The sequence below is a fragment of the Lissotriton helveticus genome, chromosome 7 (assembly GCF_964261635.1).
Source record: "Lissotriton helveticus chromosome 7, aLisHel1.1, whole genome shotgun sequence".
NCBI classification, from domain to species: domain Eukaryota; kingdom Metazoa; phylum Chordata; class Amphibia; order Caudata; family Salamandridae; genus Lissotriton; species Lissotriton helveticus.
This window is the reverse complement of record NC_136068.1, coordinates 1,950,018,825-1,950,037,833: the sequence shown is the minus strand read 5'-3', so window position 1 is coordinate 1,950,037,833 and position 19,009 is coordinate 1,950,018,825. Positions and strand designations below refer to the sequence as shown.

General features: G+C 46.5%; 1 protein-coding gene across 2 annotated transcripts in view; it reads left to right on the top strand.

Annotated features, from left to right (window-relative positions):
- Positions 1-19,009, top strand: part of LOC144770967 (uncharacterized) — a 274,522-nt gene that overhangs the window by 193,063 nt on the left and 62,450 nt on the right. For both annotated transcript variants that reach the window (XM_078655830.1, XM_078655831.1), the window contains 3 exons: positions 4,264-4,362; positions 5,752-5,862; positions 11,403-11,504. In XM_078655830.1, coding sequence (XP_078511956.1) covers positions 4,264-4,362; positions 5,752-5,862; positions 11,403-11,504 — 312 coding nt within the window. The remainder of the gene's footprint in view (positions 1-4,263; positions 4,363-5,751; positions 5,863-11,402; positions 11,505-19,009) is intronic.

Here is a 19,009-nt window from a genome sequence, read left to right as displayed (position 1 = left end):
GATGGGCTCTTTGCCCCTTCGGTCCTCCAGGGCTTTTTGCTTTGAAATTAGTTGAAAGACCCTCCTCCACGGATGGTATTGCTTGAGTATCTATTCAAAGGTAAGGAATCTGCATCTAGAAGTCTCTATCAGATGAACAAGTAACTTACCTTTGGTAATACCTTCTCTGGTAGAGACTATATCTAGCTGCAGATTCCTTACCAACACACCCATGCTCCCCGCTCTGCGAACGGATTTAAAGGGACAGGGCTGACCCATTTCAGGGCCCTAGTTTTGATACAACAGTGGTCAGTGTTCTTCATGGTTCCGCACTTCTGGCGTGGAAAGTCATGAAAAGAAACTGATGTCAGCTCGCCTGGGTGGTGCCTATATAGCTACCACAACTTCACTACCAGCGTGGACGTTGACGGACGTTGAACAAACCGACGCCACCTACTGACACACAGGGGTACTGCTCACAAATAGTCTTCCGGCACCAGTCTAACACCTAGAGGAAATTCAAAGGTAAGGAAACTGCGGCTAGATATAGACTGTACCAGAAAAGGCGTTACCAAAGGTAAGTAACTTGTTCTTTCAGACTATAAACTAGATTGTGGCAAAACAGGAATGTTTGCTGCGTAACAGTTTGTATATAAAATGCGTGTTGGTTGGCCCAAACTTTCAGTGTAGTTTGGTAAAGATATTACGATGACTTATTTTCCAAGCTTTGAGGAAAAATAAAATCCGTTATTGAGTCTTAATCACCACTCGATGATTAATGAGACCTACTTGGAGTAGACCAGATGCAATTAGAATGATTCTTATGCCTAGTATTGTATAACTGTCTTTAGTGTTTCCATATACACTTCGCACTTTTTCTTTCAAGAAATTGTCAGGTTCCACACGTTACTCCTCGGGGCTGCGTTGAACGTCCTTACTCCACCCCCACACGACCACCCCGCGGCCCGATAATAAATATCACAGACCAACAGGACGATCCCGTGAGCGCGGGGAAGGAAGGGAACAGCGGGGAGGGAGATCTGTAACGATAAGAACAAGAGGTTTAGAATCACACCCCTCCCTATCTTAACTAGCACTTAGCACAACTAACACTGATCACATAGTTCTTTATAACGAATCAATAGCATACCTGTAAAGAAAAATACACAGGCTTGATATACAGGAGAGGGAGGTGAGGTCCTATCAATGGCGGGGATTGATTCTAAGGAGCAAAAGAATAAACATAAGACTTTACAACTTTCGTCTGCAGAGCTTAAGCTAATCCTACACCACACCTACCACTTAGTGTGAACGCTCTGCTGTAAGCCACTTCTTCCATCGTACTCAGGTACCCTCCTTTGTTCTCTCCTGTATTGTAATATAAAGCAAAAACAGGTTGTCTTCAAATCATCGAACTTGCAATGAGTTAAAGGTTCCAGTCACCTTCAAGTCCATGTGTAACTCAGCATTCACAGTTTAACTATGTACAATTTTGACTTAGTAGTGCATATGCACTGCACTATCCAGATAACGGAAATACTTTCTCTCGGTAGAGACAGGGGTGTTTATGCCACCACAAAAACACCTAGGCAACACATCCAATTCGCACCATTGGATTAAATGTCATGTATAAAGGCTCAAAAGGTCTGTTTAAGTCACCGTTTTCCCCGCACGAGAAAGCAGCCGCTTTTCTCTTCGTGAAACGGGGAAAACAAACACAGGTTTTCAACAATCACTCGGTTCCCACACAGCCGTGTGTGCATCCAAATCGGGCTCACCCGTAGTCCCGCGGGGCGCGGGTCCGTGTGTCACCAGCCGGCGACCACACACACACCAGACTACTCACGGTAGCTTCGGTTTCCAAACAAAGCCGCTCCTCGACTATCCTGGCTCTCGGCAAAATTATCGGCACTGTTCCTGCCGGGTTCCGGGTTTAAGTCTCTTGATCTGCGCGTCTGACGTCACGCGCTAAGTGCCCCATAGCCCTCTGGGGATTATGGTTCGACTGTGTTTTGGTTGCCGTTTCTCACGCTTTGTGCGGACGGCGGCCCACGAAGCCGGGTTCCTGACAGAAATAATATATAATTGTATCTATTTTGTATGCAATAAGAAATATCCCAGGATTGCTCTATCCAGATTGAAAAGACCCCAACTAGGTTGTAATCTTATGTTTCTTGACTTCAAACTTTGCTGACTTTATGCTCTGTTAGGCATGGCTGATATACAAGAGTATGGTGTAAACATTCCTCATCAATGCGTCCCCCTTAAAAGAAAACGATATGATCTACTGTTACAGCCAAAGACGTCTGATATATGACCTCATTGAACTGCCTTAATAAAACTACCTATCATAAAGCGTCCTTGTAACATATTAACAGAACTTCTGTTTTATAGTGATACCATATACCACTGGTTTTACTCCTTTCCAATTCGGGTACCATATTTACTTTATTAAGAGATAAAGATTTATCTTTGATTTCTCAATGGGTTTATAATAATGCAGTTATTTTGTTCCTTAAGTTACAATCCACATTTAACTTACTAGACATCTTCTATCAACATTACATAGCTCTGTAATCAGCGCCGATGCAATTATTTATCATTGTTTTAGAGCTGACTGATATTCCTTCCTCAAGAGGGCTCTTTAATGTACTTCCAAATTATTCTGTTGCCAAATCTTGTAATTTTGAGCTATTGTGGAAATTGTATCTATGGGTTTCCCAGTCTAGACTTGTAAATTTAAATTGGAATAAATAATTTAGCTGCCTTCATCCTCAAATATTTGGTTTTCCTTTGCAATAGCAACTTATGTTGATCCTAACAGGTATGTAGTTTATTGTAATAATGTCTTCTCATTATGAAATTCTGTATGGGGTAAAGCTAAATAGATTCTACAATTACATGTTTTTCGGCTTTATACTTGGTGCATTCAGCAGATAACCTTGTGTGTGAAAGATCCAAGAAAAATATGTGTTCTCTCTAGTAAGGACTGTTTATATATGTGTGTGGGTTTGCTGTACATGAAAAGTTAAAAACTATATTTGTTGGTTACTGTAACCATTTTATCACATACATTGACTGAAATCATACCCGGATTTACCACAAACTGATTTTTATTGCACCTTGAAATGCTTTACTATAATCAAGTATTTACTATTCAGTAATACTATCTGTATTCTATCCTCATTGTATTTTTAATATATTATATATTTAACTAACATATTATTTATTTACATTTTTCCCCCTTTTTCCTTTTTTTAACTATATTTTATCCAACTTTACACATTTATTATTTATTATCATTTACCTTCAAGCTGCAAAGCATTCATTTGTGATTTACATATCAACAGTCATCATTACTAATGTGTATTTAGTTTCTAGTTCGATCAATAATGACCTATATTTCCTTTTACTTTGTTTTAAGTTCTTTTCATGACTTCAACATTTGATGGTTGTCACATATGAACAACAACATAATCCAAACATACTGTGGGTTTCACAGGGCCAAAGGCATCACCAGAGACATCAATATTTAAAGAAAAGCACTCCCCAGTGAGCACATGTGGTACTGTATGAGATAGTAACAATATCACCTTAGTTCAAAGTTTTGGTAGAAATGTTAGAATGTATCAAATACATGTTTATGAAAAGTAGAGACTATGTGTGCTTTAGAAGGAGACATAGCCAGCCAGTAAAGGGATTTGTGTAGCATTGTACTACAGTGAACAAGAGTTTGAGCTAATTGTAGCCCACCTGTTAGTGGCAGGAATTTGTGATGCTTTCCATTGTAGTAAGTGTTTTTGTGTGCACTGGTTAAAGTAGAGAGCTCAGAGAAATGGAACATTGGAGGCCTTTCCATATTTTTATTTCCGCAGCGATTCAAAGTTGTTCATTAATGTAATCCTTTGAATATTAGGAAGCACGTTTTTTAAAGTTTGAGAACATCCAAGGCATTTGAGATAATGTAACAGAAATACTGTTAAGGATCATAGAGCAAGTATTGTTGGAGCATATTTCAAATTAGGCTGCAGAAAAACAGGGACAAGTATTGGTAATGTTGACAAACTGCAAAAATGAATGCACAGACAGATGTATGTTGCCCTTCTCCGTGTTCACAGCAGTTCAGATAGTTTTGCAAAAGGATTCCTCCATATTAACGAGGCAGGCTTTCTGAGGACTCGTGTTAATGCGCCCGGCACTGTTCACAGTAAATGTATCTATGAAGGTAGACGCAGTGGCCAGTCGGACAGTCTTGTTACATTCAAGAATTTTCTGTTAATTCAGGGCATGGTGCAGCGACAGAAGTAATACCAGCCTGCATCAATGAAGAGGAAGCGACCCCTCCTGCAGCTGAGGAAACACAGACCATTCTGCATCTCACAGGTAAGATATAAGACCTGATGTGGAGTTTGGCAGACGTGGGACATCCGCCAATCTGCAACTGCTGGTCTGACCACCCTTTTTGTAGTGCGTTGATGTCTGTGCACTCTAAATAGGCCAAACAGGTTCCACCGGTTTTTGTGGTTGTCCTGCATCCGTCAAACTGTAATCCAGGCCAGAGTTTTTTCCTCTTTGTGATTGACTGACCCCGTGCTTAAAGTACTCTTGAGAGCATGTCTCAAGACGGAGGTCCTCTGCTAACTTACTATCCACTTGAGCTCTTTAGTGCCCCAGCCCGGCTCTATTGTCTCTGCATTTCCCCTTACTCTGCCCCTTGAGTTTCTACCTATAGATCTTTGCCCCCTAAATTAATTGTATATTCATTTGTAGATTATGTGTAAGGTCCATGTATTAAGCAGGATCCCCAGTCACATAAACTGTGTAACTCTTTCAGTCTCTTGATCCTGTGCATTATAGGTCATCTTGGTTAAAGACTTTAAGTCCTGGGGATTTCTTGATTAGTTGGCAGCCAGCTTTTGTCACGCATAAGGAAAGTCTGGATGCACAGAGGGACGTAAAGTGGTAATAGTGCTTGTCCACATTTGTCAACACGAAAGGGACGCCTCGTATTTCAGCTTTTACTACTCCAAACCCACAGAGTAAACGATGCTTAACATAGACACAGGACAGCCGCTGAAGCATGTCAAGCACATATTGAGAAGCTCTGGAATCCTTTTGTGCCTCTAGTATGAATTCTTGACCACACCAAATGCTGACATTAATTTGTACTGCAGGGGCCTTTTTCAAGGCACAAAACAATTATATACCTTCACTTGAGCCTGCTTTTAACTACACATTGTAGTTTATCTACATACTTCACGGTGTTGAATATGTGTAAATATCAGTTTCATATAGAAGCACCGAGTAAACATAGCTTTCTAATTAAGATTGGCGAAAAAACAAAATTATTGTATAATGGGTCCAAAGAACAACTGGTTAATTTTATGGTTTCACAGATGATTCTGATTGTGGCACCAGGCTACAAAGTTTTAAAAAAAAAAGCTATGTACATATGTAAAGATTTAACATAGTTAATGAAAGATTCCATAAGACGAAGAAGAAGCAAGACCCAAACTCGTTCATATTTTTCATTTGTTGTTTCCATCTGTCTATTAATTACCTTTATTAAAAGGATGAATCAAGGGTGGTACTCCGAGGCATAGTGGACCCAATCGCCATCCTTCTTTAGGGCTCCGTCATCTTCCCATGCACTTAGAAATAAATCTGAGTGTACCTCAGACTGGGAGATGTTACAGTGAAAGTCAAGAACAGGATCACATGGTACTGCCTTTCAGACTAAGTATTCATACATGGATGTTGTTATTAATTCAGGTCAGAGGCCTACCACTGCAATTGTATCAGAAACCATCAAAGAAGAAAGAGAGACCTGGCCCACCGCATATCAGGAACAAGAGGAAATGCAACACGGAAATGGCCTTCAAGGTAAGGAATAGTCTTGCTGTGATCAGCACCCGATTAATGCTGTGTCACCCATTGTGAATATGTGAACGCTCATCCACTGGTACTATATACCACAACCCAGAGCCTAGCTCCCCCTGCATGTCCTCTCCCTGGGCCCAATGGGTCAAATTCTCCACCAGAGCAGAACCGTGTGCATGTAACCACTGCTCCCCGATGCATGGAGTTATTACATGTCCTGCATTTACCCAGACTTGGGCAACATATATGGGAATTTAAACCGATCTTGTCAAAGGATCGTATACATTCATTCGGGTCACTTTTATATCTCTATAATAAGTCATTTTATGTGCATGCGCGTGTGTGTGTGTGTGTGTGTGTGTGTGTGTGTGTGAGAGAGAGAGACTATATATAGTGTATAGGCCACCCTCCTCTCACAAATCATCAATACAATAAAGGCCTGGCTATCGGAGATTTTATTCAATGTCACTCTTAGGACCTGCTTCTAACGTGGGAATATCTATTTCTACCCACTTTCTGGCACCTCGTCCAATTTCTCGCTGTCCCAGAACTCTCAAATGAATATTTGTATATAAAAAGAACCGCTGGTAATCAAGCCACGCACCTATACATATCCTCCCCCACAACATGTGAGTGAAGAGCACTCACTAAAAAATAATAAGTGAAAGAGTGAGAGGACACCTCACGTATGCAACACCAGGGGGCTACCAGCAGGTTCTTGCTAGTATGTCCATGTATATCATCGGTTGCCCATTCACAGAAACAAAGAAAATAGTGTCCAATAGAGAGACAAGAAGTGCAGAAAAAAAGAGAAATAAATGTCCCAAAACATAAACCCCGCGATTTGCCGAGACCAATGTGTCCCGTGCAATTAAAAACAAGTTAAGACTCACTATTAAATCACCCTCTTTATTTGCAAATGTGAGTTTACTCGGCTTAAAAGCACTGCATGTTGCTAACCTTTTCCAAGAAGGCCAATATGTTTCATTGCCATTTACATATGTTGTGGCAAATTCGTCAGGGCGTGGAGTTCAATCAATCGCCTCTTTGGACAATGCTTTTTGTGATGTGGATGGGCCGGTGTCGGCTGAGGGCTTTCATACCAGCCTACACCAGTCCAAAAGGGGGTGTGTTCGTCACTATTACCCCTGGTTTAGGAAGCGCTAGCGTTGCTTATCGTTCCACCGCACCCGTGTCTCTACCGAGCGGCGTCATTTAACGTATCTGTAAGTCCCTAGTATATGGTAAAAGAGGTACCCAGGGCTAGTAAGTTAAATGTCACTTATTGTGCCACCTCTACGGTGACAAGGTGAAACGTAACTCTAGGCCTGACAGTGCAGCTTAGTTGGTCAACTCTTAGCCTGTGATATCCACATGGCAGAATACACTTTTGACTGGTCAACACCTTCCTTCTTAATATTTGTAAGCCACCCCTAGGAAAGCCTGGCTGGCCAATCAGGTAGACTGCTACATATTAAAAAAGAAGGGCTGTTCCTTTATATTTACCAAACCCTGACAGTGAAACAGAAACCTGCTATTTCCACTGTCGCTAGGTCGGGGGTCCTATTGGCTTTCATGGAGTTTCACTAGCTGCCTTGCTTAATGCTAACTTCCATTAGGGACCGCCAAAGATATTACTTCAAGGTATCAAATCATTATTACGTTAAACCAGACTCATTGCCGAGATTGAATTTAAGATAACTTTTAATACAAAGGTAACTTTAGAAAGTCACCACTTTGTTGCCCAAACCTTTGGTCCCTTTCCTGTTTATCTCCATCAGTTGTCACCCAAGACAACAGACTGCCCCTGCTTGGCAGTGTAAAGCACTCCCAGGAAAAGGGAACAAAAGGAACTGCTAAAGGGAGGAGGTGTGACCTTCTAGAGCAGGATGACTACCCGGGGTAGGCCACAGAAGTCCCTGCTTCAAACAGGCTACCACCTCAGTGAAGCAAAGGGCGATCACACTTTCAGCTTCCCACACCTCTGTGTAAGCAGACAGGCAGGCAACTCTTCCATGGGTGAAAACCTGCTGCAGAACCAGTTTTCCAGTAGGAGTTACTCATTATGTCTGGTACACACTAGGGATGCAAAAATAACAGATGATGGATGAAATGCTGAACCAATCAAACATTCATCCTCAGTCACAGATCTGGGTTAAATCTATCTTTTTTTGCTCCCCGTGCCATTCTGGTTTGGACCCAGCCATATGCAAATTAGTCTTGACCCTGCTCCCCGTGGGAACAGTCCAGCCCGAACTGCCAAGACAGGTCCTCCCTGGACCAGAAACAAGCATCCAGGCATGTATCCAGGGCACCTCACAGAGAGTGAAGGCTTGTGCCATCTTGGTTTAGGGTAGAGTGGTATCCTGAAATAGTTTCAGGGCCAAAACCCTAGGTAGTGGCGTAAAGTAGGATGGGTAGCCTTGTGGGAACTATTGAACCACTGGCTACCGAGTCCTCCCCTCTCATGAAGGAGAAGATGGCATAAAAGTGGCACCTCAGACCCACAGTCCTCAGATTACTACTGGACTGGACTGAAGCCCTGCTGCTCCCTGAAACAAGAAAAGAGATGCTGCACCAAAGACTGAACTGCACCTGCAGAACCAGAGGACCATGCATAGAGGACTGAGACTGCAATACCCACTCTGGTAGATGTTGTCCACGTGTGCCAAAACAGAAGGACTGACTCCAAACGTAAGTTGGTTGACTCCCCTTTGCAGCCAGAGGACCACAAAAGCTGAAGGAAACCAGGACTGTGAGTGCCAAACTCCCCAGGATCATCTGCCTGCTTCTGGACGCCAAAGTGCCTGCTGGGAGACTGAGTCCTGACCTGACCGGTCCTGTGGCCACATGAAACTGGACCCTGGTCCTCGTGCAAGAAAGAGACACTAACCTGTAGACAGCTGCCGAAGACCGCTGTAACCGGAGACCACTCAACCAGTGGCAACTAGACCTTTTCTGGACTTCACTGTGCATTGTGGCAGGTTGAGTCCTAATGCCAAAGACAAAGGCTATTGAGCACTTGTTCCTCCCGTCAGCCCATAATCAAGTTGGCATAGCTGGGGGCAAAATAGTTACCCATAGCAGTTCCTCCCTGTTGCTCAAATAATTCCTCATTGAACAGAAACATATTTCTGGTCGGACACCAACATATCATTTTCAGTAACGTTGAATTGTGTGTTGTAGAGTGCACAAACACATAATCCTCATTAGGCTGACACCTTTTGTGTTTAGCTTTCTCTTGAAATACTGAGGTTCATGCAAATCATGCAAATCTATTGCGAAACTTTGGCCGCTTTCTTTTTGGAGAAAGTTAAGACCATTTATCAGTCGTTTCCCAGCACGACGCTATCACTTATTCCTCTGACTGGCGCTCGCAGCTGCCCGACATTTCACTCTCTCCCTGCTCAGTCCTGGGATGGGTTTGTCAAGCTGGCACAACGAGTTAAGACCGGCTCTCCGGCGGACCCGCTTAGACCTGCCCTCTTCAGAGACTCCTCTTTTCAGGGGCGTACTGCGGTGTGTTCGCTTATCAATCTTTCTTTGACCTCAGGTACAGTTCCTGCCAAGTGGAAGCAGGCGGTGGTTTCCCCGATCCTGAAAAAACCATCATTGGATCCTTTAAAACTGGAAAACTACCGCCCGATTTCATTGCTTCCTTGGCCGGCCAAAGTCATGGAGGCCCACGTCAACCTAGCTCTAACTGAGCATATGGCCCGGGCCAATGTCCTCGATCCTACGCAGAATGGGTTCCGTGCTGGCCACAGCACGGAGACTGCCCTTCTTGCAATGGTAGAACATCTGCGGAGTGTGTTGGATGCAGGTCAAACGGCAGCGCTTATTTTATTAGATCTTAGCGCTGCCTTTGACACGGTGTCCCATCGCATCCTTCTGCACCGCCTGGAGGACATTGGCATCTGTGGCTCTGCTCTGCAGTGGTTTCGCTCCTTCCTTAGCGATCGCTCCTTCTGCGTTGCCACCCCTCCTTTTCAGTCCAAATTCCATCAGCTGGACCTGGGGGTTCCTCAGGGCTCTTCGCTGAGTCCCACGCTTTTCAACTTGTACGTGCGGCCGCTGGCTGATGTCGCCAGGCAATGGGGCCTAACCATGGTCTCGTATGCCGACGACACGCAGCTAGCGGTCACGATCAGCGGGGATGCCGAACAGGATGCCCCCAGGTTTCGAGATGGACTGAGAGGGGTGGCCAGCTGGATGAACAACAACTGTCTCCAGCTGAACGCGAAAAAAACTGAGGTGATGATCGTTGGGAAGGGAGCTGACCGCTGGGGTGGCGTTTGGTGGCCTCCGGAGTTAGGGCCGGCCCCTACACCAGTGATGGAACTCAGGAACCTGGGAGTGTGGCTAGATCACACCCTTTGCTTTACTACCCATACCAAGAGAGTGGCGGCATGCTGTTTCGGTGTCCTGCGTGGGCTAAGGCCGGTGCTCAAATTTTTTGACGCCCCGACGAGACAGCTAGTCATACAAGCGACGATAAGTCTCTCCCTGGCCAGGCTCCATCATTCTTGCTATTTGCATAAGACCTGGACGAGGATTGTTGCTGATGAGAAGGACTCGAGCAGAACCCAAACCAGCGCCCTTGAGACAAGTGTCCTGGGCCACTTCATCGCCCAGCAGGGCCTTCTGTCTGAGCAGTGATTCAAACCTGCCCTCTTGTGGCTCTTCACTCACATGTGTGTACAGAAATCCAGGAAGGAACAAAATAAAGATAATAACGCAAATCCGGATTCAGATACTCTAGCCCTGGCCACGATGGGGCACTTGCATCACGGTAGGATTTTGAGAGTCCTGAATTGCAATTATGAAGGAATCGCAATTAAGGACTCGCAAACGCCTATGCATGCAGGAATCACTATAAAAATAGCGATTCCTAAACATTCCTTAATTGCGACTCGCAATTTGAGAGTTGCAATTAAGGTATGGCTCCCTATTCATCAGGCCCATAAAAATTAATTGCCGATTGCATGTGTAATTTGCGAGTACCAATAGGTATTCGCAAATTGTGCTTGCAATTTGAAGGGTGTCTCCCTGTTGCCTCCCTGAAATTGTGATGTGCACCCATGTTGCGCACACACATTCCCCAAGAGCATGTGTGTGCGCAGCATGAAACTTTGAAAAATGCAGTTTAGTGCATTTTTCAACGTTTTTGCAAATTACCGACCAGTTTAATTGCTCTGTAATTTGCGGCCCCAAATAGTGAAATCGCTATTTTAAAGTGGTTCTTGCATTGCATTTAAGGAATTGCAAATTGTGATTCCTTAAATGCGATCGCAATTTGAGAAATCGCAGTTAATTGTGAATTCTTTAATTGTGAGTGCCTTGAACCGTGATGCATCACAAATGCCCTTTTTGTTGGCGCAAACGGGCGATTTTTGCGAATTGCACCATTTTCGCTCGCAAACATGGTTGATGCATGTGCCTGTGAGTGGTTTGTCTGGTTCGATGGCAGACAGTAATGCAGGTTTTATACATTTCTCGGATGTGACTTTTCTGACCAGACTTTTTTGTTTTTTTTCTTTTAGGTGATTTTTTTCTGACATCAGAGTTCTCGCTTTTAGAAACCATCGCAGACAACAACAGGATGCTTTTACAGCTGAAGGAGGAAGTTGAAGTGGCAAATACTGGTGAGCTTCCTTTATTGATTGTTGTGCCAGGACTGAAGGGCAAAAAGACATTTGTTTGTAATTTGCTGACTGTAGTCCAGAATGCAGCAACACGTTTGTGATTTGTTGGCTATGGGGAGGGCACAGAGTGACGTGTTTGTAAGTGGTTGGCTCAGGAGTACAACTGGAGAGAACATGTGCTTGTATTTGATTTGCTAAAGAAGGTTCTTTCGGCTTCACTGGCGGCCTCTGTAGCAGTCTTCGATCACGGTGTATTCCAGATGTTGGGTGGTGGCACTTTAATGATGCTCCCTGATAGGAGATTCCTTGAATCTCGTTTAGATTATCTCACAGTGAAGCCAGAAGCCCCTGAGCTTGTGCAAACTGAATTATAGCAACAACCTATGTCTTAAACATTTCTAAAGGACAATAAAAGATTCCCTTTCCACCTAAAGTATTAGCTCATATTGGAAAATATTATTACAAAACGGTAGTACACAGGAGCAACTTATTTCATTAGTGCCACTGATATATATGTTCCTAAAGATTAAGAGAACAATTTTTTCCGTTATGAAAAAAACAATAAAAACAAGTGAACATCGAACTAAAATCTTTCTCAATAATAACACTGAAAAGCCATTAATCACAGTAAAATGATTAAATATGTGGATATATATGTATATATATATGTAAATATTTTATTTTTTCACCACAGTTAAAACTGATTGTTACACTAAAACAATGAATACGCATCACAGTTGATATAGCTTGCTCCATTGCAGTCCCTTGCAATAAAAGGTCCTTCCTCTCAATGATTAGTCAAAGCCTGGCACTGGATTTCGACTTGCAGTGAATTCCAGTAACGCGTGGATTTGGTGGCGGAGGGAAGGAAGTTAGCACAGAGGTTACATACTCACATCCTAACTTTAACACAAGTACACCGCGTCTCTTGTGCCTAGTACAAGCACGTTCTTTTGCGTGTGCACACACACACACACCAAGCAAACTCTTAACTTTAATAACTTTGCACATTTGCACTAGTCCGGCTCGAAACAATGTCCACCTGGCTAATGCAGAGGACAGTACTGCTAGCAATTCTATGAAACCTTAGTTAATGCCTTAGTTAATCACCATCCTGACTCCGGTCAGAACTGGTCGCTCCACTCGCAGCTCGTCCCAGCAATCTGTGCCAGCGACCTGCACTCTGCCCTGCTATCGGTGCCAGCGACCTGCTATCTGTGCCAGCGACCTGCATTGTGCCCTGCTATCTGTGCCAGCGACCTGCATTGTGCCTGGTATCGTTGCCTGCATTGATTACAATTGTGCCAGCTATTTGTGCCTGCGACTGCATTCTGTGCCATTGATTGTGCCAGTGATTGTTTTTTGTGCCCACGACCTCCTTTGTGCCAGTGATCTCGCCCAGCATTGTTGTTGTGTCCTTAGCCCGTCCACGCCGCTGCTCCCCCGCGGCCCCACCCCCGCTCCTTCCAGCTCCTACTGACCCTACCCACTCGCCACCCAGCTCCCGCCTCCCAGCTGCTCCTCCCTCGCTCCGCCCCCCTCCACTATCCACTTATGTCAGAGCAACATACGCGCAGCGGACGCGCCCTATGCGCGCCAAAGGTGCGCCAAACGTAAGCCCGTCTACGCCTGTCCGCGCCTGGACCGCGCCCAGCGCCAGACCCCCTGCCCCCCGCAAAATCCACTCTACCCACCTAATGTACGACGTCGCAACCCTCTCTGCACTCAACACCGGCCGTCTCCCCGACTGTCACCAAGCCGCCCCAGGACGCACGCATGGACCCTTCACCTGCCAATCCTGCAAGTTCAACTGCTTCAAGACCCACACTAAATCCACAAATGCCAAACAGAGCTCCGACAACAACCATCTGAAGTGCATCCTGCTCAACACCCGTTCGATCCACAGACACGCCATTGAACTATGGAACCTACTAGACAACACCACGCCGGACATCGCCTTTCTTACAGAAACTTGGATGAACGCCTCATCAGCGCCCAGCATCGCCATAGCCATCCCGAACGGTTACAAGATCCTCCGAAAGAACCGCATCGACCAGACAGGAGGAGGCATCGCCATCGTCCACAAGAAAACCATCCGCATCACGACCAGCTCCGACGACACCCTCACAGCCGCCGAACACCTCCACTTCCAGATACACACCGACCCCAAAACCACACTTAGAGGCACCCTCATCTACAGACCACCAAGACCACGCACACAATTCTGCGAAGACATCACTGACTTCATCAGGCCACATGCCCTCCCCTCCGAGGACTACATTCTCCTAGGGGACCTCAACTTACACCTGGAAAAGAACAACGACAGCAATACCATCACCCTTCTGGACAACCTCTCGCGTACATTTCAACTTCAGAAAGACCACGACCCACCACGACCCACAACAAGTCCCCCGCAGAAACTGGAACAAACTTACCACCGACCAGCTCACCACATCGCTATACCAAAACCCTCTCGCCAAATCATCGGACCCAACTCAAGCAGCCATCAATCTCGCACAATGGATCACCCACTGCGCCGACGAATTAGCTCCCCTGAAAAAGCAACACAACAAGCCAGGCAGCAAAAAAGCCTCTTGGTTCAATGACGACCTCAAGAACTCCAAAAAAAAAAATGCCACACCCTGGAGAAAGCCTGGCGAAGAAACCCTACCACAGACAACATGACCGCCCTCAAGGAGGCCACCCGCAAACACCACCAGCTGATCCGATCCACCAAGAAATCAGCATTCAATGAGCGACTCGACAACAACGCCCACAACAGCAAGGAACTCTTCAGCATCATCAAAGAGCTTACCAACCCCACCGCCGACACCAACGACATCACTCCCTCTCAAGGCCTCTGCGATTCTCTAGCCTCGTTCTTCCACAGTAAAATCGTTGACATACATAACAGCTTCTGCGACCAGTCCACCCCCCTTACCACCGAACTGAAGCCCCCCACCACCACCCTTGACTCCTGGAACCCGATCAGCACCGAAGACACCATCCGCTTGATGAACTCCATCCACTCCGGATCACCAACTGACCCATGCCCCCACCACATCTTCAACAAGGCCGACTCCATCATTGCACCCCACCTCCAGAATATCATCAACTGCTCCCACAACACCGCTACCTTCCCGGAAAGCTGGAAACATGCCGAACTCGGTGCTCTCCTGGAGAAACCTACAGCAGACCCTACTGAACTTAAGAACTACCGCCCCATCTCGCTCCTCCCTTTCCCTGCCAAAGTCATAGAGAAGGCCGTCAACAATCAGCTTGCCGCCTTCCTCGAGTCTAACGGCTCCCTCGACCCCTCACAGTCCGCTTTCCGAGCCAAACACAGCACCGAGACCGCCCTCATCGCAGCCACAGACGACATCCGATCACTACTCGACAACGGAGAAACAGCTGCCCTCATCCTCCTGGACCTCTTCGCAGCGTTTGACACGGTCTGTCATAGCACCCTTGTACAACGCCTCAACAACATCGGAATACAAGGAAAAGCATTGGATTGGATCATATCGTTCCTCACCGGAAGAACCCAGAGAGTCCGCCTCCCCCCTTTCAGATCAGAGGCCACCGAAGTAATCTGCGGCGTTCCCCAAGGCTCCTCGCTCAGCCCCACTCTCTTCAACGTCTACATGAGCCCCCTCGCATCCATCGCACGCCAACACAACCTCAACATCATCTCCTACGCTGACGACACACAGCTGATCCTCTCCCTCACCAAAGACCCAAACACCGCCAAAACCAACCTACACGAAGGGATGAAAGACGTAGCCGAATGTATGAAGAACAGCCGCTTAAAACTAAATTCAGACAAGACGGAAGTCCTCATCCTAGGATCATCACCCTCCGCTTGGGACGACTCATGGTGGCCACCAGCCCTAGGCAGCGCGCCCAAACCAACGGACCATGCTCGCAACCTGGGATTCATTCTAGACTCCTCCCTCTCGATGACCAGACAAGTCAACGCCATCTCATCATCATGCTTTAACATCCTACGCATGCTCCGAAAGATCTTCAGATGGATCCCCACCGAAACAAGAAAGACAGTCACTCAAGCACTTGTCACAAGCCGACTGGACTACGGAAACACCCTCTACGCTGGAACCACAGCCAAACTACAGAAAAAACTCCAAAGCATTCAGAACGCCTCCGCCAGACTCATCCTAGACATACCCCGCCACGACCACATTTCCGGTCACCTGTGAGACCTTCATTGGCTCCCCGTCAACAAGAGAATAACGTTCCGTCTTCTCACCCACGCACACAAAGCCCTCTACGACCTAGGACCCAAATACCTCAACACGCGCCTGACCTTTTACACCCCCACCCGTCAACTACGATCGTCCAATCAAGCCCTCGCCACGATTCCACGTATCCGTAAAACCACCATGGGAGGAAGATCTTTCTCCTACCTGGCGGCCAAAACCTGGAACTCTCTCCCCACCCACCTCCGCCTTACTCAGAACCACCTCTCCTTCAGAAAACAACTCAAAACTTGGCTATTTGATAAGTAACAACCCCCCCCCCATCAAGCGCCTTGAGACCCTCCGGGTGAGTAGTGCGCTATACAAATTTTAACTTGACTTGACTTGACTTAGTGCATTGTCTAGAAATCTATTCTTTATCCAAGAAGATCGTGTGGGTTCTTTATTTGCAACAGAGACCTGGTTATCAGACCATTCAACCCCCTTACTGTATGAATGAGTCCCTCCCCAAATTATAATATTTGGCTAGGCAATAGAACCATCAAACATGGATGTGAAGCAGCTGTGATTTCATGATATTCACCCTTTTTGCAAATTGGAGAGTTCAAACTTTCCCCCTTCAGCAATTTAGGTCCCGATTTAATTCTTGACAGTAAGGTTCTCCGTCGCCATGGCGATAGAGTATCCTTACCGCCAAGAATGTGGTCCAGCTGCCAGATGTAATTGTGGGCGGACCTTAGGGTGAATGACAGCCGAGACTGCTCTGTCTCCACTACGATTAATCCCCGCCGACTCCCTGTGGAGTAAGGGCCGTCGGAGGCTGAGCTGTCGTTCCACCCACCTACTTTAGACAGTAGTAACGGGCACTGAAAACTGCACTCCTCGCCATGGGAAAGGGCTTTCATGGTGAGGGGAGCATTATCATTTTTACTTTAAAAAAGAAAGTACTGTTTCGGCATTTTCTTTTTGAAAATAACAAAAAAGAACCAATTTGGTACAGGCCTCAGTTCCACTGATGCAACCCTGCACCAAACAGAAAAGAGCATTGACAGGCACCCCTGCCCATGCATTACAAATGACCACCAGTTGGCAGGCATGTATAAATCTGGTGGGCTGTCCCTCCACCAGCGCAACAGAGTAATTCACTCCGACGCCATGGCGGAACAACGGGCGGTCTACCCAAAATGAAATCAGCCCCTTAGTTATATCTTACCAAAGCAAACACATATGGACCGGCATTCTTGCTATTGTACAGGCCACTCTCCATCCCCCCCCCCCCCCAGTTATGGTATACGCGTAACACATTTTACGACCTATTAGTTTATACTGAATCAAGAACAAGATCTTAATCTGTAGCTAGATGCCACTCCATAATCCGCAATTGATTTTAAGAAGAATCTACTGGGTTTTGTAAAACTAACGTTACGATCACCACAACTCGCTGATTTAGCAGGTTGTTCTTGACCCATTTTTCTAGTTTTGACGGGATCATGCTAGATAAACCTGTGTGCTTAATCTGGTCAGATCATAAGTGTGAGAAGTTGGCCTGATAGGTGATGTTTCCAATTCTGGAACCACCTATTATCAGACCAAACAATCCCTTATGGTGTCTGGTTGTAAGTCAACCTTATTAGACAAGCTATCCTAGGGGTAGCATGGACTAAGCAGCCTAAAGGCTTAACTTAAGAGGTCGTGTTAAGCGAGCTGTTTTACCACATACAATCCTGTAATATCAAATGAAAGGACACCACACAAGTATATATTATAAAAAATATATGTGTTTATTACTAAAAACAATCCCCAATATTCTTTATGAATAAAGGGGCACAAGCGTTAAATCAAAAGCACAGTTTAAACATACAAAGTTGCACAATTATGGATGAGGGCGGGTGGCCACTCAAACCATATACTAAACAAGTGGTATAAGAGATACCAATCGAGCAGTGGTTAGGCCTAGGGCCTAGGGAATCGCTGGGAGCAGTCAGGACAAGCAATGCTGAAGTCGGGAATGGCCCTCGGGATTCGGGAGATGTGCGGAAAGCGCACGCATGCACCAATGTTAACCAATGGTGCGTAAAAGTTATAAAGTTAAAGTTTAAGGACACTTCCGCTGGACCTAGAGGAACAAAACTTAACACACAGGCCCTAGAGATGTGCACCAGTGTGGGAACACCGGCGGAGCAAAGTTACCTCACCCACAGGAAGTGGGTGCACAGGGTCGAAGTGGCGTCGGGTTTTGACACGCAGGCTCTTGGTGCTTGAAGCTGAAAGGGCTGCAGGCAGGTTGAAGATGAAGTGTCCGGTGGAGTCCAAGGGTGGACTCAAGTCGAAGGGTACCTGAAAGCAGAGGGGACAGAGTCTGGGTCACTCAGCAGTGACCAGGGTGGAACCAGGACGGAACCAGGCAATGTCGGGCGCAATCAGGTGGTCATCGAGGAGCTTCTCTCCGCTGTCACGTGGGCTCTGGGGCATCTGCGACGTCCAGGAGCAGGTCACGATCTGTCCCACGCAGGCTCTCACCGTCGGCGCTGTCGGCTTCAAGTTTGGAGCAAACAACACTTGGCAAGAGCAATCAACGCGGAACCGGGAGATTGCTTCTCACTCGAACCAGGAAGGTCAGAGTGGGGGCTCCTTTTCAGGGGAGCTGGTGTGGATCTGGAGCAACCAGATTCACGAGTCTTCTTTGTAGTTTCGTCGGCACAGGGACCACTAGCCGGCTGGCAAGTGACCGGGCCAACGCGTTGAGCCAAATGGAGCAGAAGGGCCCCACGCAGCACTCGTCGAGTGTGGAGGGCTGAACTTCGGCTCAAGAGTAGCTCAGGGTGGGGGCTTCTCAAACCCCGGTGCACAGCTTCGAGGGTCACTCGTGGGCTGCACGGTCAGCGTCTCGTGGTCAATTCAAGATGGCGTGCCCCACGCTTCCGGTCGCCTCCACGGGTCTCAGCTCTGCAGGGACTGTGGATCGGGCTGTTGGAAGGCAGGCAAGCTTGATCTCGTCGATCTCAGTCGCTCGAGTTCCGGCGGGAACTGCAACTAAGTAGACGTCGAGGGCTGGATGGTGCCTGCTGCTGCAGGGTGGTCACTCCTTGACCACAAGGGAGATTCTTCGGGCTTCCACGTTGAGATGGAGGTCCAAGGGTCCAGAGTTTCGTTTCTAATGTTTCTTCCAGGAAATCTGATGTGCATTGGCACCGCTCCCACTCTTATTCGAATCTGGGGGGCGTGATTACCTGCTAGGTCCCCCCCTATGGGTGGGACCCAGGAAGGGGGTGGATACACCCCTTTCCT